This window comes from Elephantulus edwardii, unplaced genomic scaffold (assembly GCF_000299155.1).
Source record: "Elephantulus edwardii isolate Elephantulus edwardi_28Jun2011 unplaced genomic scaffold, EleEdw1.0 scaffold00064, whole genome shotgun sequence".
NCBI classification, from domain to species: Eukaryota; Metazoa; Chordata; class Mammalia; order Macroscelidea; family Macroscelididae; genus Elephantulus; species Elephantulus edwardii.
In genome coordinates this window covers 6,051,213-6,067,498 of record NW_006399814.1, presented here as the reverse complement: position 1 = coordinate 6,067,498, position 16,286 = coordinate 6,051,213, and the positions used below count along the sequence as shown (strand labels likewise).

The 16,286-nt window shown below is 54.2% G+C and overlaps 1 protein-coding gene across 1 annotated transcript in view; it reads left to right on the top strand.

The window, feature by feature from the left end:
• Window positions 1-16,286, top strand: part of TBC1D22A (TBC1 domain family, member 22A) — a 265,500-nt gene that overhangs the window by 176,939 nt on the left and 72,275 nt on the right. Inside the window, exon 10 of the mRNA XM_006888120.1 lies at window positions 136-211. Coding sequence (XP_006888182.1) covers window positions 136-211 — 76 coding nt within the window. The remainder of the gene's footprint in view (window positions 1-135; window positions 212-16,286) is intronic.

Below are 16,286 nucleotides of genomic sequence, written 5' to 3'. Positions count from 1 at the left end.
CGTAGGGGGATGCGTGTGTATTGCTGTATTTGTGTGTGTGTATGTTGATCACTGTGTTACGTAGGGGGATGCGTGTGTATGTGTATTGCTGTATTGCATGTGTGTATTTCTCCTAACAGTGTTGTCTTCTTTTAGGACAACTACACTTTTGCTCAGCCTGGGATTCAAATGAAAGTGAAGCTGCTGGAGGGACTTGTGAGCAGGATTGATGGTAAGCCAGCGTCACTGCTGCCCCTCCCGGGGCCAGGCAGCTTGGGGAGAATGCAGAAGAAGCTTCCGCAGGTGACCTCTGCCCAGAGGTGCCCAAGGGTGCCCATGGGCTGACAGGAAGTGCCCTTCTCAGGCAGGCAGGGGTAGGGGTGGTCCTTTGCTTGCTGTGAAGCCATGACGATCAGAATTGAGCATGGCCGCATCACAGGGCTGGAAGAGGTGGTCAGCTTTCCCCTAGAGGCTGTTCTGAGCAGCCTGGCTCCAGTGGCCTGTCCTCGGGCATCCTGTCTCTGGCCATGGGCAGCAGGCTGTTGGGGTAATTTTCTGTGCTGATGTTGCTGTGTGACTTCGAATTGGCACCAACCCACAGCTGACCCTCCAGCGGATTTTTAGAGGCGGAGGAAATTTCTCATTCTTTCCCCACGGAGCTGCTGGTGGGATTTGAACCACGTGCCTTTGGGATTGCAGTGCGGTTTATCCCTAGACCACCAGAGCACCAGGTCTGGAATAATCTCTCTCGTATTATAACAAATGGTGGTGTGTGCCTGGACTGTTTCCAGCCATCCTCTCATGTTTAAGTGGGGCTTTGACTGTTCTCTTCAGCCTGAAAACTGTCCCCTCCTAAGTGCGGTCTGTCGCAGTACAAGAATGGGGCTTCATTGAGTGGCAGGTGCGGGACGTGTGGTCCTGATGGCTGGGTGAATGAATGTGACAGCAGTGCCAAGCAGAAGCGGGCATTTCGGACACTGGCAGGGCACGGTGAACTCTCCAGTGCTTTTTCAGAGACTGCAAATCTCACGGGAATAGGTTTCCCATCTTTCTCCTGTAGAGCAGCTAGTGGATTTGAACTGCACACCTTTGGGTTGGCCCCCCAGTTCCTTACCACTAAGCCACCAGCGCTCCCTGGTCAGTGGAGACACAGTAGAGGCAGATGTGCTTTGCAGACCAGTGCTGGCGAGCTGGTGAGCGGCTGCCCAGCTGCCCAGCGCGTGCCCTTTGTTTAGCGTCCACACATTTCCACACATGGTTCCTGTTGGTCTCTGGATGTCGGCGGGCTGCCGGGTCTCCCCCCTCCTGTGGGGGAACTATAAAAGCCATCTTCACGGCACGGTGGCACTTGGCTTCGAAGCTCTTGAATGACATTGTAAAGCGGCGTCATACAAATTATCAACTCCACTCTGTTCCTTGATTGAATCTGATTTCCAGCGCCGTGTCTAATGGTTATGGCCTAATTTCCCTGTTAGGAAGTTTCCCACAGTTCAGTCATACGTTCTCGTTCTTTGATTCAGTGTTGTGTGTGGCTGCCTGCCGCCCAGCCCATCCTGTGGAGCCCTGGTTCTGCTCAGCCAAGGGCCTTTCTCCGCCTTGATTGTCTGCTGGCTGCTGCCGGCCTCGTCCAGGGCTTTGAAATACGACATGGAGGAGACGTGCACGATGCCCCTGGAGCAGGCCTTCGTGCCACCACGTCCTGCGAAGGCAGGTTTATGCCTCGGAGGCAGCTGGGCTGGTGGTGAGTGTTCATTTACAGCACTGCGGTCAGCGTGATCCGGGGGCTGGTTTCCGCGGGTGCCAGCCGAGGCCAGGCTGCAGGGTGGCTGTGTAACGAGGGGCAGGTGCGGCCCCAGGAAGCCACCACGTGGGCTTCTGCATAAATCGCGCGCTCTCTGCCCTATCGGAAGGGGCCGCTCTGCACACCCAGGGGGCATGGTGGATGGGATAGGCTGAGCCATGCCCTCTGCTTATTACCTTCTCCTCGTGGGCCTGTGGGTGGCCTCACAGTGAAGATGCCCACCTGGCTACTCAGAGCCGGACCGTACTGCACTGGGCACCCCATGTGGGAGTGTCTGCCTGCAGGAATCCTCGATGGGCTGCAGTCCCCGCTCCCATCCTCACATTAGCACTCACCTCTTGGAGGGAAAAATTGTGAGCTTGGAACTTTTGCAGTGACTGTAAAGATTTTATTAAGGGCAGGATAGACTAGGGAAAGGAAAATTGCTTTTTTAAAAAGCTGCTGCCTCATCCTGCATTTTAGGGAAGGACAGCATTTATTTCAGGGAAAAAAAATGTGTCACTTTGGTGAAGAGGAACACCTTCCTGGACTCTTTGATGAAGAAGAGTGAGGTTTTGGGAGCGCTACTGGGCTGGGAGCTCTGCTTGGCTAGGAGCTGGGAGCACCACGTGGCTGGGAGCTTGGAGTGCTGCCTGTCTGGGAGCACTCCCTAGCTGGGAGGATTGCCTGACTGGAAGCTGGGAGCGCTGCCTGTCTGGGAGCACTGCCTGACTGGAAGCTGGGAGCGCTGCCTGGCTTGGAGCTGGGAGTGCTTCCTGGCTGGGAGCATTGCATTTTTGGGAGCACTGCCTGGCTGGGAGCTGGGAGCACTTCCTGATTTGGAGCACTGCCTGGCTGGGAGTGCTGCAAGAGTGAGCGTTGGCTCTGCAGGGTGGGAGGTGGGAGCTCATCGTCCCAGCGGATGTGGATGCGAGCGTGTGCAGGAGTCGGGGGAAGGGGTTTGGTGGAGGACACAGCAGGGCAGGAGAGCCAGCTGGAGGGTCAGAGGAGAAGCACTGAGACCTGCCCTCTGGGGGTGAGGAGTGACCTTGACTTTCTGGGAAGCACCTGTAAGTCATCGCCTCCTCTGTGAGTGATGTGAGGCCCCTCTCTTCAGCTCCCACGCCTTGCGTTCACATGTGTTACACGGACAGCGAGGAGGCTGAGAGGAGGAGGTTTGCAGCCACAGTGGAAGGCGAGTAGAGAAGAAGGTCGCAGCAGTGCCGGCGATGAGCCAGGGGTGAGCTGGGCCCGATTAGATATACAGAGACACAGCCATTGATTTATGAGTAGGATGGATCTCAGGAAATGGTGGGGTTGTTGTCAGGTGCTGGTGCGTCTAGTCCCAATCCTGGGGACCCTGTGAAAGCAGATTGAGCCTGGACCGTCCTGCACTTCCTCATCATTTCTGACGCTTGAGCCCAGTGCTGCGGACACCGGTCTGTCTCCGTGAGCGGTAATTCCAACCACATTTTCCACTGAAGAGTAAAAGCACTAGGATAAGTAACATTAAGAACAGACAAAGGCCCACAGACAAACATGAAGGAGAACTACTTTCTTAAAAGCTCTGATGAGCTAACAGTAAATGAAGGGTGACTCAGATCAGAACTGAGCAGGAGACCAGAACCTAGGAAGATAAACCCAGCACCCGGAGTCACTGTAGTTCTGTGGGCATTTGCTCCTCTAGAAGTCACCCCGACGTGAGCTGAGGTTGTGACAAGTGTGTCAGAAGTCTGAGAAGGACTGTCTACAAAGAATGACACGTCAGCAAGTAAGAAGTGAAACAGTTCTCAGATGGTGGTGTTGGCATTGCCTGGGAGAAGCTGGATTGTTTGACACTTGACTCTCAAGGTGATTTTATACTGTTGTTGTTGTTGTTAGGTGCTTTTGAGTGGGAACCAACCCATAGCTGACCCTCCAGCGGGTTTTCAGAGACTGTCAATCACATGGGAACAGATTGCTCATGCTTCTCCAGTATTTTATAATGAAGGACCTCAAAATGGGGGGAGTGAAACATCATTTCTAGAGGAAAAGATCAGAACTAAATCATATAAATACTTTTCAAATAAAATGATCTATACAGACTGAAAGAACATTTAAAATTTCCAAAACTCATTGAGTGAGAGTAAAGAGAAATAATACATAACAGGGAAAAGTTCCACCAACACCCCTTGAGATTCCATCATTCTTGGACTGTGAACTCCAAACCCTCATCCCTGTCTGCAGAGCGGATTTAAAAAAAAATTTTTTTTTAACTATTTCAGAGGAAATTGTTATTGTGAAAAGATCAAGAACTGAAAGTATATGGGAACATCTTTGAAAGAGGAAAACAAAAGATGAAAGTCATAGCATTTTAACCAGTGAAAATTTATTTCCAAACCAACCAGAAGGCGGCGGAAGCTATGATCGCCCCCTGTCTCGATGGAGACCCTTAGATACACTTACAGATGAAGAGACACAAGACATAAGCAACCTTCAGATAGTAAAAGGAAACAGTGTAGAACTGCTATAATCCCAAGTTGTTTAATAAGAAGTGACCAATCTCTCAGCAAAGAAATGGAAGGAAAGCCCAAATTAGAATAGAAATGAAGATACATTTACAGAGTACCCAGGGTAGAATAAATATCACTAAAAATCCAATAAAGGATACTGAGGAAAGTTTTGACAACATACAAGAGAACAAAAATTAAGCAAAAGAGATCAGAGAAGAAAATCCAATGTATATATAATTGGGTTCCCGGAGGAAAAAGAATAGACTGAAATTTATATGTAGAATTATAATGTAAGGAGGCTTTGTAGAAATAGATGAAGACGTAGTTTACATAGGGAGAGTGCCTGCCTACCCGTGCCTGGGAACGTTTACTCAGAATAAGGAGTGCTGGAAAGATGTTGTTGAGTTGATTTCCGTCACGGGGACGACGTGTGACAGGGTAGACCTGACCTGATGGTTTTCATGACTGTCGTCTGTGTGGAAACAGATTTCAGCTTTTCCTCCCACGGAGCTGCTGTGTGGGTTTGAACCACCAGCCTTTTGTTTAGAGATATGTCCTTCACCACTGTCCCACCAAAGACCCTTACACCAGCGCAGCAACTCAATCTCAGCTCATTGCCATGGAGTTAGAAGAGACTCATAGCTGATCTTCCAGCAGGTTTTCAGAGACGGTCAGTTGCACAGGAGAAGATTGCCCATCTTTGCCCCATCGAGCAGCAGTGGATTTAAACTGCACACCTTTGGACTGGCAGGGTGACTCCTTACTCACTAGGCTGCCAGAGCTCACTGGTACACCAGCACATAGCCTAGCACAACTGATTAGACTTCTGAGATTAAAAAAAGACGTTCTTAAGGATTCCAGCAAAAAGGACCGTGTTAAAAGGTGAGGGAGGAGATCAGTACAGCATCCCCGTCCTTGATTATTAGGAGCACGATAAAAGGCTACGGCGAGAAGAAAACAGAGAATGAGAACACAGGCGGTGCAGCAGAGAAAGATGATCTCCAGCCCAACCACAAAGGAGAAAACTAACAGACATATGTGAGGACGTTGTTGTTAGGTGCTGCTGGGGCACGTACCGCTCATAGTGACCCGATGAACAGCAGATCTGAACCCTGTCCTGCCCTGTGCCCTCCTCCTCATCTCGGGTATACTCGAGCCCATTGCTGCAGCCAGTGTCCACCCATCTGGCCTTCCTCTCTCTTGCTGACTCTCCGCCTTTACAAGTATGATGTCTCTTCCCTAGGGACATGCCCCAAATGCATGCGACGAAGTCTCACCAGCCTTGTCTCCAAGGAGCACTTTCCCCTAGACGTGTCTGTGTTTGGAGAAGTTCAACATCAGCTGTCAAAACCAGACCAAGTGCTGACTGTGGGACAGACCATCAGTGTGCTCATGTGCAAATTCAGATTGGAGCTGAAGAAAATGAAAACTAGTCTACAAGAACCAAAGTAGGAGTCTGTCTCGCCTAAATTGAAAAATCATCCCCAGAATAGGTTTGAGGCGTTGAACACTCATGATTGAGGACCGGGTGAGTGAGGAAGTGACTTCAAGGATATCATCCATGAAGAGAGCAAAAAGTCGTTACAGGAACAGAAGAGAAAGAAATGACCGAAATGGACATCAAACAGAAAATTGCACTAGAGCGTCGAGAAGCCAGAACAAAGAGAATATAGATGCTGAAGGAAAAGAGATGAGCAGAAGATTTGAAAGCGCAGCTCGAGGAGACAAAGCAGACTATTATAATGAAACGACAGAGCAGAGTGCTGTAATGAAATGTACAAAGATCTAGAGTTGGAGAATGAAAAGGGAAGAATTCACTTGACATTTCTAAAGGTGGAAGAATTAAAACACAAATTTAAGCCTCAAGTTGCAATACTCAGAGATTTTGTAGAGTCTATGACACCAGGGATATTACTGCTGATGTCAGATGGATCCTGGCTGAAAGTGAGGCTACCAGAAGAATGTCTGTCTGGGTTTTATTGAGTCAGATGAAAGACATTTGACTGTACGTATGTACACACACATGCGCTCGCGCTCCCTCTCTCTCTCTCTCTCTCTCACACACACACACACACACACACACACACACACACACATACATACGGTGAGTTGAGGGGTCTGATGTGTGTGCTCAGGAGGAATAGTTTTCCTAAGAAATCACCAAGAAGAAACCAGAACTGCCACCCAGGAAGATATATGCACACCCATGTTTGTTGTGGCTTTGTTCACAATAGCAAAGAGCTGGAAACAACCCAAGTGACCATCAACAAACTAATGGATAGAGAAGCTCTGGTATATTCAAACAAGGGAATACTACACTGCAGTGAAAAACAAGGAACTCATGAAATGTTATACAAAATGGGTGACCCTGGAGGACATGATGCTGAGTAAAGTATCTCAGTCACAAAAGGACAAATATTGCATGGTGCCACTGTTGTAAAGACGGTCTGACATTAGGGTTGGGGGGAAACTAAGAGGGGATAAATAATGTACACGGCATTGAAACAGATGAGGGAGAGAACTGTTTCGGAGGAAATATATGATTAGGTATTATTGTCATGACAAGAGTAAAAAATGAAAGCTGCATAGTGGAGTGGACTGGGGACTGGAGGGATTGTATAACAATGAAAGAATTTTTTTTTATACTTTTCAAAGAGAAAAACAAAGTGGAGGGGAGGGGTAGGCAGGGAGGAAAATGTGCAATAACGAATGAATGGAAATCCAAAATTTCTGTAAACTTTCATTAAAATAAAAAACAGAAAGAAAAGACATTACCAAGAAAAGTTGATGGCTAAGTGGGATTATAAAAAGAAAAAATTATGGAGCAAGAAGTTTCTTTATGGAGCCCTGGTGGTGCAGTGGTTAGACTCTCAGCTACTGTTGAGAAACTGGCCAGTTTGAATCCACCCAGAGTATTGGGCATGCAGTGACAAATCCACAAAAAGGAAGCAGTACTTAAATGTTTTAAACATTTGTTTCCTCAAATAACACGCAGGCTGGGAGTGGGCTGTAAATTGCAGGGGAGGATACTGCCCATCTCTGTCCCAGGGAGCAGCTGGTGGATTAGAACCACCACCTTTTGGGTTGGTACTGCAACACTTTACCCCTGAGGCCACCAGAGCTCCTTTATTGCACTAGTATGAGCTCAGTATATGTATCACGTGCTAATCTGTTTCTTACTAATTAAATTGCCACAGGACAGAGCAGACTTTAGGGCTATTGTACATAGGGTTGCTGTGAGTTGCAAGCCACTCGACGGCACATAACAACAAAAATAACATAAAATTAATGCCAAATTTCAGTGGCCTGTAGTAATAGAAGGTACTAGAATTTCCACATAGAAAGCGTGTTGTGAGATGTGTGTACCTCGACTTTGAAAATGACTTTGAAAGAGCAGTGTCTAAGTGCACCGTGTGTCTGGCTGACACTGGGCTGCCTCTAGTCACCGTGTCTGCAGGGACTAAGGAAGACTGAGGAGTTGTGGTGCCGTCCGGCGGTGTGGAGTGCACTGCAGACGGCTGGGGACGCACAGGTCAGTCCTGGGAGGAGTGGAGCCAGAGCGTCTGTTAGCGGTGAGGGCTGATGGTGGCAGCTGGGCGAGATCAGGAACTGCCTTCCCGGGTCAGCGCGGGCAGTGGTGATTGTGGTCACTACCACATAGTTGCACGCACACACGTGCACGTACACTCGCACATGTGCTCGTGTGGTTAGTAGTGATTATTGACTGTTTGGAAAGTGAGTTTCATGATAAAAATACGTGGTCACTGCATCCGAGGTCCGTGACTATGTTTTCTTGTGTATGGGGGCCAGATGCATTTTTCACACACGTGTGACATAGGTGTTTAGATGGGGTCCAGTCCCTCAGGAGGAGGTCCCCTGGTTCCTCTGAGGGGAGTCTTGGGCCCTGCTCACACCTCAAGGGGGAGGGTGCCATGCACAGAGAGTCACCTGTCACAGGTCAGGAGGCGGGCACCCCGAATCTGGGGGAGGCTCTCCCGGTCGCCTCTGTGGGAAGGCCCTTGTCGCAGCTTCTCCAGCCCTCCGTTCCTCAGTGTGTGGCTGTCTCCTTGTGGCATCTGTCTCCCTCCAAACCTGCTCCGTTCTTTGTCTCATCTGCCCGCCCGTGACTCAGAAGTGAGGTGGGCTAGTATTCACCCCGCACGCGGACAGCTCGCTAACCTGCCCGAGAAACCCTGCACCCCGGGGACTCACACCGCAGGGGGGTTTAGCACAAACCCAGGACTGAACTGTGTCCCCCGTGTCTGAACGAGATGATGGATGTGATGACGCCATGTGGCTGTTCTGTAGGGTCCCCGTGATGATGATAGTAGTGTGATAGGAATAGAGGTACATACACACCCCATGGCAGCTCTTTCCTGGGGTGACACGTGCAGGACTTCCGTCCGAGGAGATCCTAGAAGCAAGAATGAAACAGGGCGTGAGAATGGAGACCACAGGGTCACCAGATGGAAGCCAGCACTGCAGCGTGCCGTGGGGCCCCGGGTCCCAGTGCTGGAGACTCCTGGGCGTGGGGGGAGCCCAGAGGACATGGAGATCCTGAGGAACTGGGCCTCTGTACGCTGGAGGAAGCAGACCCTTCTCTCAGAGCTGACAGGAGATTGGGGTAGGGACACCAGCCCTTGAACTCTGAGGATGCACGTCTCTGTTAGGGCGTCTGGGACACCAGCCCCTGGACTCTGAGGGCGCACGTCTCAGTTAGGGTGTCCGGGACACCAGCCCTTGAACTCTGAGGATGCACGTCTCTGTTAGGGCGTCTGGGACACCAGCCCTTGAACTCTGAGGACGCACGTCTCAGGGTGTCTGGGACACCAGCCCTTGAACTCTGAGGGCGCACGTCTCTGTTAGGGCCCTGGGACAGAGCGGCACAGGAGAACTAGCTCGGTGAGCAGCACGTTTGGAGATTGCCCGTCACGGTGGCAAGGCCGCCTGGACTGTTGGACTTGGCAGCGTGGAGCCTACGGAGCTGCTCCTGGTGGCTTCACGCCCTCGAGCCTGCTCTTTCCATTAGCTTTCATGAGCCCTCTGCACGGCTGTCTTCCAGTGGTTTCTGGAAGCCTGGGGCCCTCACACCTCGGTGAGTGACCTCAGTTATGCACACGGGGCGATTCCTCAGCTGAGGCCACACGGAGTGGGAGCTGCTGGCCTTTGTCCACCTCACTGAGAAGCCCCCTGGCCACCTCCACTCCCATGGCCGCCGTCTGGTGGAGCTCCGCAGTTAGAGCAGTGCTGGCCAAGGGGACGACCCTCCTCTCCTGCCTTCCCTCCTCTGCGCCTCTACAACACGCAGTCACACACACACACACACACACACACACACACACACACACACACACACTGCTGTTGGACCACCCAGGTCAGAGTGGCGGGAGTCGAGGAGGGGGGAGTGTGGTGACTGTCAGGTCAGCTGCAGTCAGAGCGGTAGGAGTTGACGGAGGGAGTATGGTGAGGGTCAGGTGAGCTCAGGTCGGAGTGGTGGTGGGGTGGACGGTGGTGAGGGTCAAGGGAGCCCAGGACTGATTTGGGAGCGAGGAGTAAGAGCGAGAGAGGGAGGGAGGGGGTAAGGGGGAGGGTGAGGTGAGCCCAGGTTAGAGTGGCGGGAGTTGGGGGTAGAGGAGAGTATGGTGAAGGTCAGGGGAGCCCAGGTCTGAGTTGGGGGCACGGAGTAAGAGCGAGAGAGGGAGGGCAGGAGGAGAGAGTGGGGGGAGGGGGGAGAGTGAGGTGAGCCCAGGTTAGAGTGGTGGGAGTTGGGGGTAGAGGGGAGTATGGTGAGGGTCAGGGGAGCCCAGGTCAGAGTTAGGGTGGAGGAGTATGGAGAGGATCTGGTCAGAGTGTGTGGGGTGACTGTGGTGAGAGTCAGGGGAGCCCCGGTTAGAGTGTGGTGTCAGGTGTGTGTGGGGTGAGGGTGAGGTGAGCCCAGGTTGGAGTGGTGGGCGGAAGGAGGATGGCGAGGGTTGGGGAGCCCAGGTCAGACTCATGGGCGGGAGTATAGGGAGGGTCCGGTGAGCGTGGCCTTTGGACAGTGGCTGGTTGCAGGATCAGAGACTCTCTGGATGTGAGTCAGGGAGGGCGGAGCGAGAATCTTGGTTGGACCACGGAGGCTGAAGGGAGTCTGCAGCTCTGCACCTGGGGGCTCTCTGCACTGCGTCCCTCTCCACGGAGCGGGGTGGCCAAGCTCTGGGTGCGTAGCTCTCTTATGAGCCCTCGTGGCCTGGTGGGCAGGAAGTTACCCCAAAGGCAGCGCCTCTTGGACAGTTTGAATCCGCCAGCTGCTCCAGAGGGGACTACAGGATGTCCTCCTGTGCGAATTACAGCCTCTGAAGCCACTGACGGTCAGCTCTGGTGGGTGCCGACTGGGTGGTGAAGAGAGAGGGAGGAGCGTGCGGTGTGGGGGGCTGTCACCCCACCGCGCTTTCTGTGCTTGGGACCCGTGCCCACACCTGAGCTGTGCCGCTGTGGCCCCCAGCGGAGGGTCCCCCGGCGGGATGGACTTGACGGCACTGCTGGTGCTGGGTTACGCGCTGGGCTGACCATTAGCAGGAAGGTGTTTGGATTGAACCCAGCAGCCACCCCTCAGGAGAAAGAAGTGGTCGCCAGATTCCGTGACTAGTTACAGCCTTCGGAACTGTGTGCAGTTCTGCTCTGCCCGCAGGGTCGCTGGGGGTCAGCAGGGGGTGGCAGTGGTAATGGCTTGCACTGGACTAACTAACCTAGAGGTTGGTGGTTCAGAACCACCTATCAGCTCTGCAGAAGACCTAGGCCGTATGCTGCCGTAAAGTCGACGGCAAACACACTGTGGGCAGCTCAGCCGGCGTCAGAATGGACTGAGGGCAGCAGGCTTGACATCGTCATCACCAGCCCTCTGAGCGTCCACTGGTGCCTTGTGGCATTGGGGGGCCAGCTGCAGGGTTTCCGTGGGCTGGGGTTGGCCCCTGTTGAGTGAGGAAGGCTCTCGGGGCCTCCCAGCCTCCCAGCTGGGCTCTCTGTCCCCCAGTGACAGAGCTGACTGAAGCTCGGAGGTGGGGGCTGTTCTCCTCATTATCGGTTTACAGTGTTGTCCTTCAGGCTGTGGGTACAGTGACCCATGTATAGCGCCCAGACCGGCCCGGCCCCTCTCCACCCTCCTTGAGCCCAGGGACGCAGCCCTGTGCCGGTCCGACTCCTGGACGGGCTGCTTTTTCATCGACCCTCCACTTAAAATTGACTTATTCTTTCCAGGCAGAATTCAGTTACAGCTAGTAAACTAGATTCAGCTTTATTGTCACCGAGTGAAAATATTTTTATTACTGCTACAAGGTGAGCAGCTGGGGACCAGGGAATAAATCAGGCAGCAGCCCGGCCGCGGGACACGCAGCGAGTGGCAGTGAGGAATGACAGGCCGTCTCCCCGGCCGCACCCGCGCTGGGCAGGAACGGCGCGTGAACGCTGGCGACCGGGCGGTATTTCACCGCAGACGCACGGCCTGGCAGGCTGGCATTGCACCCAAGTCTCAGCGCCACGTGGGCTCTGTCCAGCAGCAGCACCGCTGTGTGTCACGGTCACCTGTTACCATGATGGGATGGTTCCTGTGTAGCAGGCAGACCTGCCACCCTCCCTGCCTGCACGGCATCCCGTCAGGGGGCCGGGGACCTGGTGGGCCTGCAGCAGGATATTTCATCACAGAAGGCGGGAGGGAGGAAGGGGAAGAACTGGAAGCAGCAGCAGTTTGGAGTGATTCTGAACATGGCTTGTTACAGAGGCCTGTTTATCAGAGACAGCGAGCCCGCAGGCACAGAGCACAGCTCACACGCCCAGCACTGGGGGGGGCTGCTCGGTCGGTGCAAAGCGTGTCGTGATCGTGTGGGGTTTGGGGTAGAAGCAGGGTGGAACCGGTCCCGTTCAGCCTGAGTCCCTGACTCACAGTGCTCGGCCGCCGCAGGGACGATGCGGGGGTGACGGTAGTCAGGGCGGCCGCTCTCACCTCCCTGCTGGACACCTGGGCTCCATGCCTCGTGTCGCACCTCAGCTGCAGCTGTAGGCACAGCCTCTCGGTGGAGCTTGTGGGCGGCTGCACTGCTCAGGTGTCAGCGGTCCTTCCAGGCTGTCACGGGCGAGGAAGAAGGGCCTGGCAGTCCACCCTGCGGGTCAGCACACGCCCTGCGGGTCAGCACACCCCGGTTCACACCTCCTGGAGATGGGGCAGCGTGGTCCCGCGTGCATGGGGTGCCAGGATCCAGGCCGACTCGGCGGCAATGACACAGACACTGTCCCCAGCTCTCTCTGTCCTGTGAGATGGGCATCATGTCCCGTCCTCAGAGTCCTGTCCCTCCCAAACCACGTTCACCTGCATGTAAAATGCTGCGGTCAGGCCCGCCGCCCGCATGGCATGGCCATGTGGCTCCCTCCAGCTCCTGCCCAGCCCATCTTAGTCCAGATCATTGGCTTGTGCCCTGAACCTCCCACGACTGTGCCGTGCCCACCTCCAGTCTCCCTCTGGCTCTGCACATGCCTTCTGGGGACATTGGACCAGTGCCTGAGCCCTGTGAGGTGGGAGGTGGACACCGAAACCCACTGAGGTCATTCTTTACAAGCAGGCGTGGCCTGGGATCCTTGTGTCTGGGTGTGGCCCGGTGCTGGGGCCCGTTGGAGTGCTGTCTGCAGAGTGTCAGCCCCGTCAGCTCCAGGAGGATGAGGAGCCGTGGCAAAGGCCTCCCAGCAGCCCGCCCGGTGGGCGAGGTTCTTCCCTGCAGACGGGCAGCTAACTGAGGATGAAGCCCACCTGTTTACAGACGGGTGTTGGGAGGAATGTAGAGCAGTTTCTGTGTTTGTTATTCTAGTCTCTTGGTGTTTAGTGTTCTGTTTGGGTTTCTTTTGTCAGCTTTGCTTTTCCTGAGACTATCAAATCCTTACCTCACTGCTGCCTGAACCATAAAACTCGGATGTGCGGGGGAAATTCCATGACTTGCACCAGGGCCTGTCTTCCCGCCGTGTCGTCTGAGTGACAGGTGTGGCCTGTGGAATTGGTGTGGGGAGTTACCATCCTGGCTGATTTTAACTCCTGGTCACCCTTAATTCTCTCTAGTGCTTCAGTGACAGAACCAACACACATGGTGACTTTCACCAGCCGAATTTACTCTCTCACAGTTTAGGGGGCTGGTGGTCTGGGGGTGCAGGGGAAGGTGCTCATACTCTCAGTGTGTGTGTGTGTGTGTGTGTGTGTGTGTTGGGGGGCTCTGGATGAGAGTCCTCATCTCCCTTCAGCGTCTGTGGTCCCTGAGCCCTTGGAGGTCTCTAACGTGTGTTGGCATCAGTTGGCTCCAGGGTTTAAGAGGTTCTCAGCCCGGGGGCGTGGACTTCACCAGGTTTTCTCCACTCCTGGCTTTTCTCTCGGTGGACGGAGGCCCCTCTGTCTCTGTTCACCTGTTGAATCCTTTACATCCCAGAGGACAGTGACTCTGCATATCCTTATGCTGTTGATTCTCTCCTGCCTCGTCCCCTTAACCAGCTCCAGTCCTGTCCTACTAACGTTGTTGTTGTTGTTGTTGTGTACTGTCAAGTCAGAACCGACCCGTAGCAGGCCCTCCAGCATGTTTTCAGCGGCAGTAAATCACACGGGAGGAGACGGCCCAGCCTTCTCCCATGGAGTAGCCAGTGGATTCAGACGCTGTGCCTTTGGAATTGCAGCACCATACGCCACCGTAGACGTTACCATTTTTGGCCGATAGGACAGTGCCATCAGCTCACAGCGTGGAGAACAGCTCGTGGTCTAACCGTGCTGACTCGGGTGTGGGGGCTCAGTTCACGTCAGTAGACCTGCTCCATCGGCTTCCAAGACTGTAATCTTCATGACAGCAGATGCCCCATTGGGCTCCCACAGTGGCCGGGGTGCTCAGACCGCTCCAGGTTTGCAGCCGAGCGGAAAACCACGGGCCACAGGGGCGTCTCACAGGAGGTTGGACATGGTGTTGTTGAAGTTGCCAGTTTCTCAGTTCCGACTCCTGGAGACAGACCCCTTGTATGTAGAGCTGTCCCGGGCCAGGCCTTTCAGAAGCAGGTCTCTGAGCTAGTTGGGTTTGAACCATCAACCTAACCTTGCTAATTGTTGAGAACTTAACCATTTGCAGCATCCAGAGATGCCTGCATGTCGTTTGAGCAGTCCAGTGGGCTCGAGTGTGTCAGTGACGGGGAGAGGGTGCAGGGCAGAGTAGGGTTCACATCCGGTTCACAGGGTCACTGTGAGTTACAGTCAGCATGACAGGACTTAAGAACAGTGGACAGGAGGTGGAGGCCCTGCCCTGCCTGCTCTCGGAACATCGACACCCCGCCCCTGGCCAGCCGGTGAAGCTGCACCACTCAGCCCTCCGCACCCGTGCCCAGGCCCCTCCTTTACTGGTGGACCTGGAGCAGAGGGCTGAGTTCTCTCCAGGACAGTGCCCGGGTGCTGACAGGACAGGCCTGAGTTCAGGGAGAGCCACTTGGAGGTTATGATGGGTTAGGTCTGAGTTGTCTGTCATGTAGATTCTCTCCAGGAAAGCCCCCCAAGCTTGTGGCAGGTAAGATCCCACCTTCCCTTCTCTGAGCAACCCAGCTGTGTGGTGAACATGGCCTTCATGGCCCTGTGTGCACAGGCCACGAGGAAGAGGCCATAGGAGCAGCCCGCCATGCTGTGGCCTTTGGCCGCCTAGTGCAGGAGCACCCACAAGCCCCTGCTGCACCCCACTGGCCCTGGTGTGAGGACCCTACACTCAGGCCTTCCTTTAAGCCAGGGTTCAGGCACAGAGGGCTCTGGGTGCTGGCCGCTTGTAGTAGGACCGCCTGAAACCCCCCTCAGGACACAAAGACGAGGCATCGTCTTGGGGCCCTGCGGCCACCACCTTGTGATGGATGAGGACACGCCACCTTTGCTAAGAAGAGAGTATTGGTCGTTGTGCCAGGCGCGCCCTCCTGCAGGCCTGCGCTTGATGTGGGATTACGGGGGGTTTGCCTCAGGCCCATCCCCTCCTCCACACAGCGGCCACTGGGCTCAGGGCAGAGGCCCCTCACTGTGGGTGCTGTCCCTTCCACCCCACGCCTGTGACTGTCCAGGTCATCTGTGAGTCTCCCAAGACGGACCAGTCTTTACGTGGGGAGCAAATTACACATGGTGGCAGGTGAGAGGGCAGGTCTGTAGGTCTGCCGTGGGAGATGCCGGGTGAGTTGGAAGGGGCGGTCAGAGACTTTGCCCAAGAGAGGACATGGGATGTGAGCTGTGTGAGGTGGTTACCAGGATGGCTGGACGTGGTCAGCCCCCCAGACTGTAGACCCCCTGTGACCTGAGGGGACAGCTCGGTGAGGGAGAGCAGGCGTACGGCAGGTGACTTGAATCAGTGCAGGCTCCTGTAAGCTTCCCCGTGGTCAGTGTCGTGTGGGTGACTTGACGCTGACCATGGTAGGAGTGCTCACACCACACATGTCGGGGCTAAGGCACATGGGCTTCATTCCTGGGAACTGGTCCCCCACACCCTGACAAGGAGGAGAGGGCCTGGGCCAGGACCCTGACCGCCTTGATGCTGTGGTTAAGCTTTGCTCCGTTACGTGGGTCACGACAGTCATTGGAAGTCCTAGAAGCGGAGGGATTTCCTGAGTTGTCGGGAAGTGGGGGTGCTTCTTCAGCTCTGTCTGTCGTGGCTCAGAGCATCGCCTCTTCTAAGCCTGGATCTTTGTACACTTCAGGTCTGAGGTCCCAGAGCAAGCCCCTCCCCGCACTGTGCGTTCTTCCTGTCAGAGTATAGCTCCGGCTCAACAGCACAAGGCCTGTGTCCTGATTCCACGTTAGTGTCTCCACACAAACACGGGGCGGAATCCTGCTCTCCCTCAAAACAAAGTCAGTTCCCTTAACTAGATTCAGCCTTCAGTAATGGTTTCTAAAGAGGAAAACAGAGCTCTAGAACTTGCTTTGAAAAGTGCTTTTTCCAAGAAGTATGCTAGGATCACCCATGCTACCCACTTGTCCACTGATCTGTCTACCCGTCCCTTCACCTACACACTCCCACCCACCC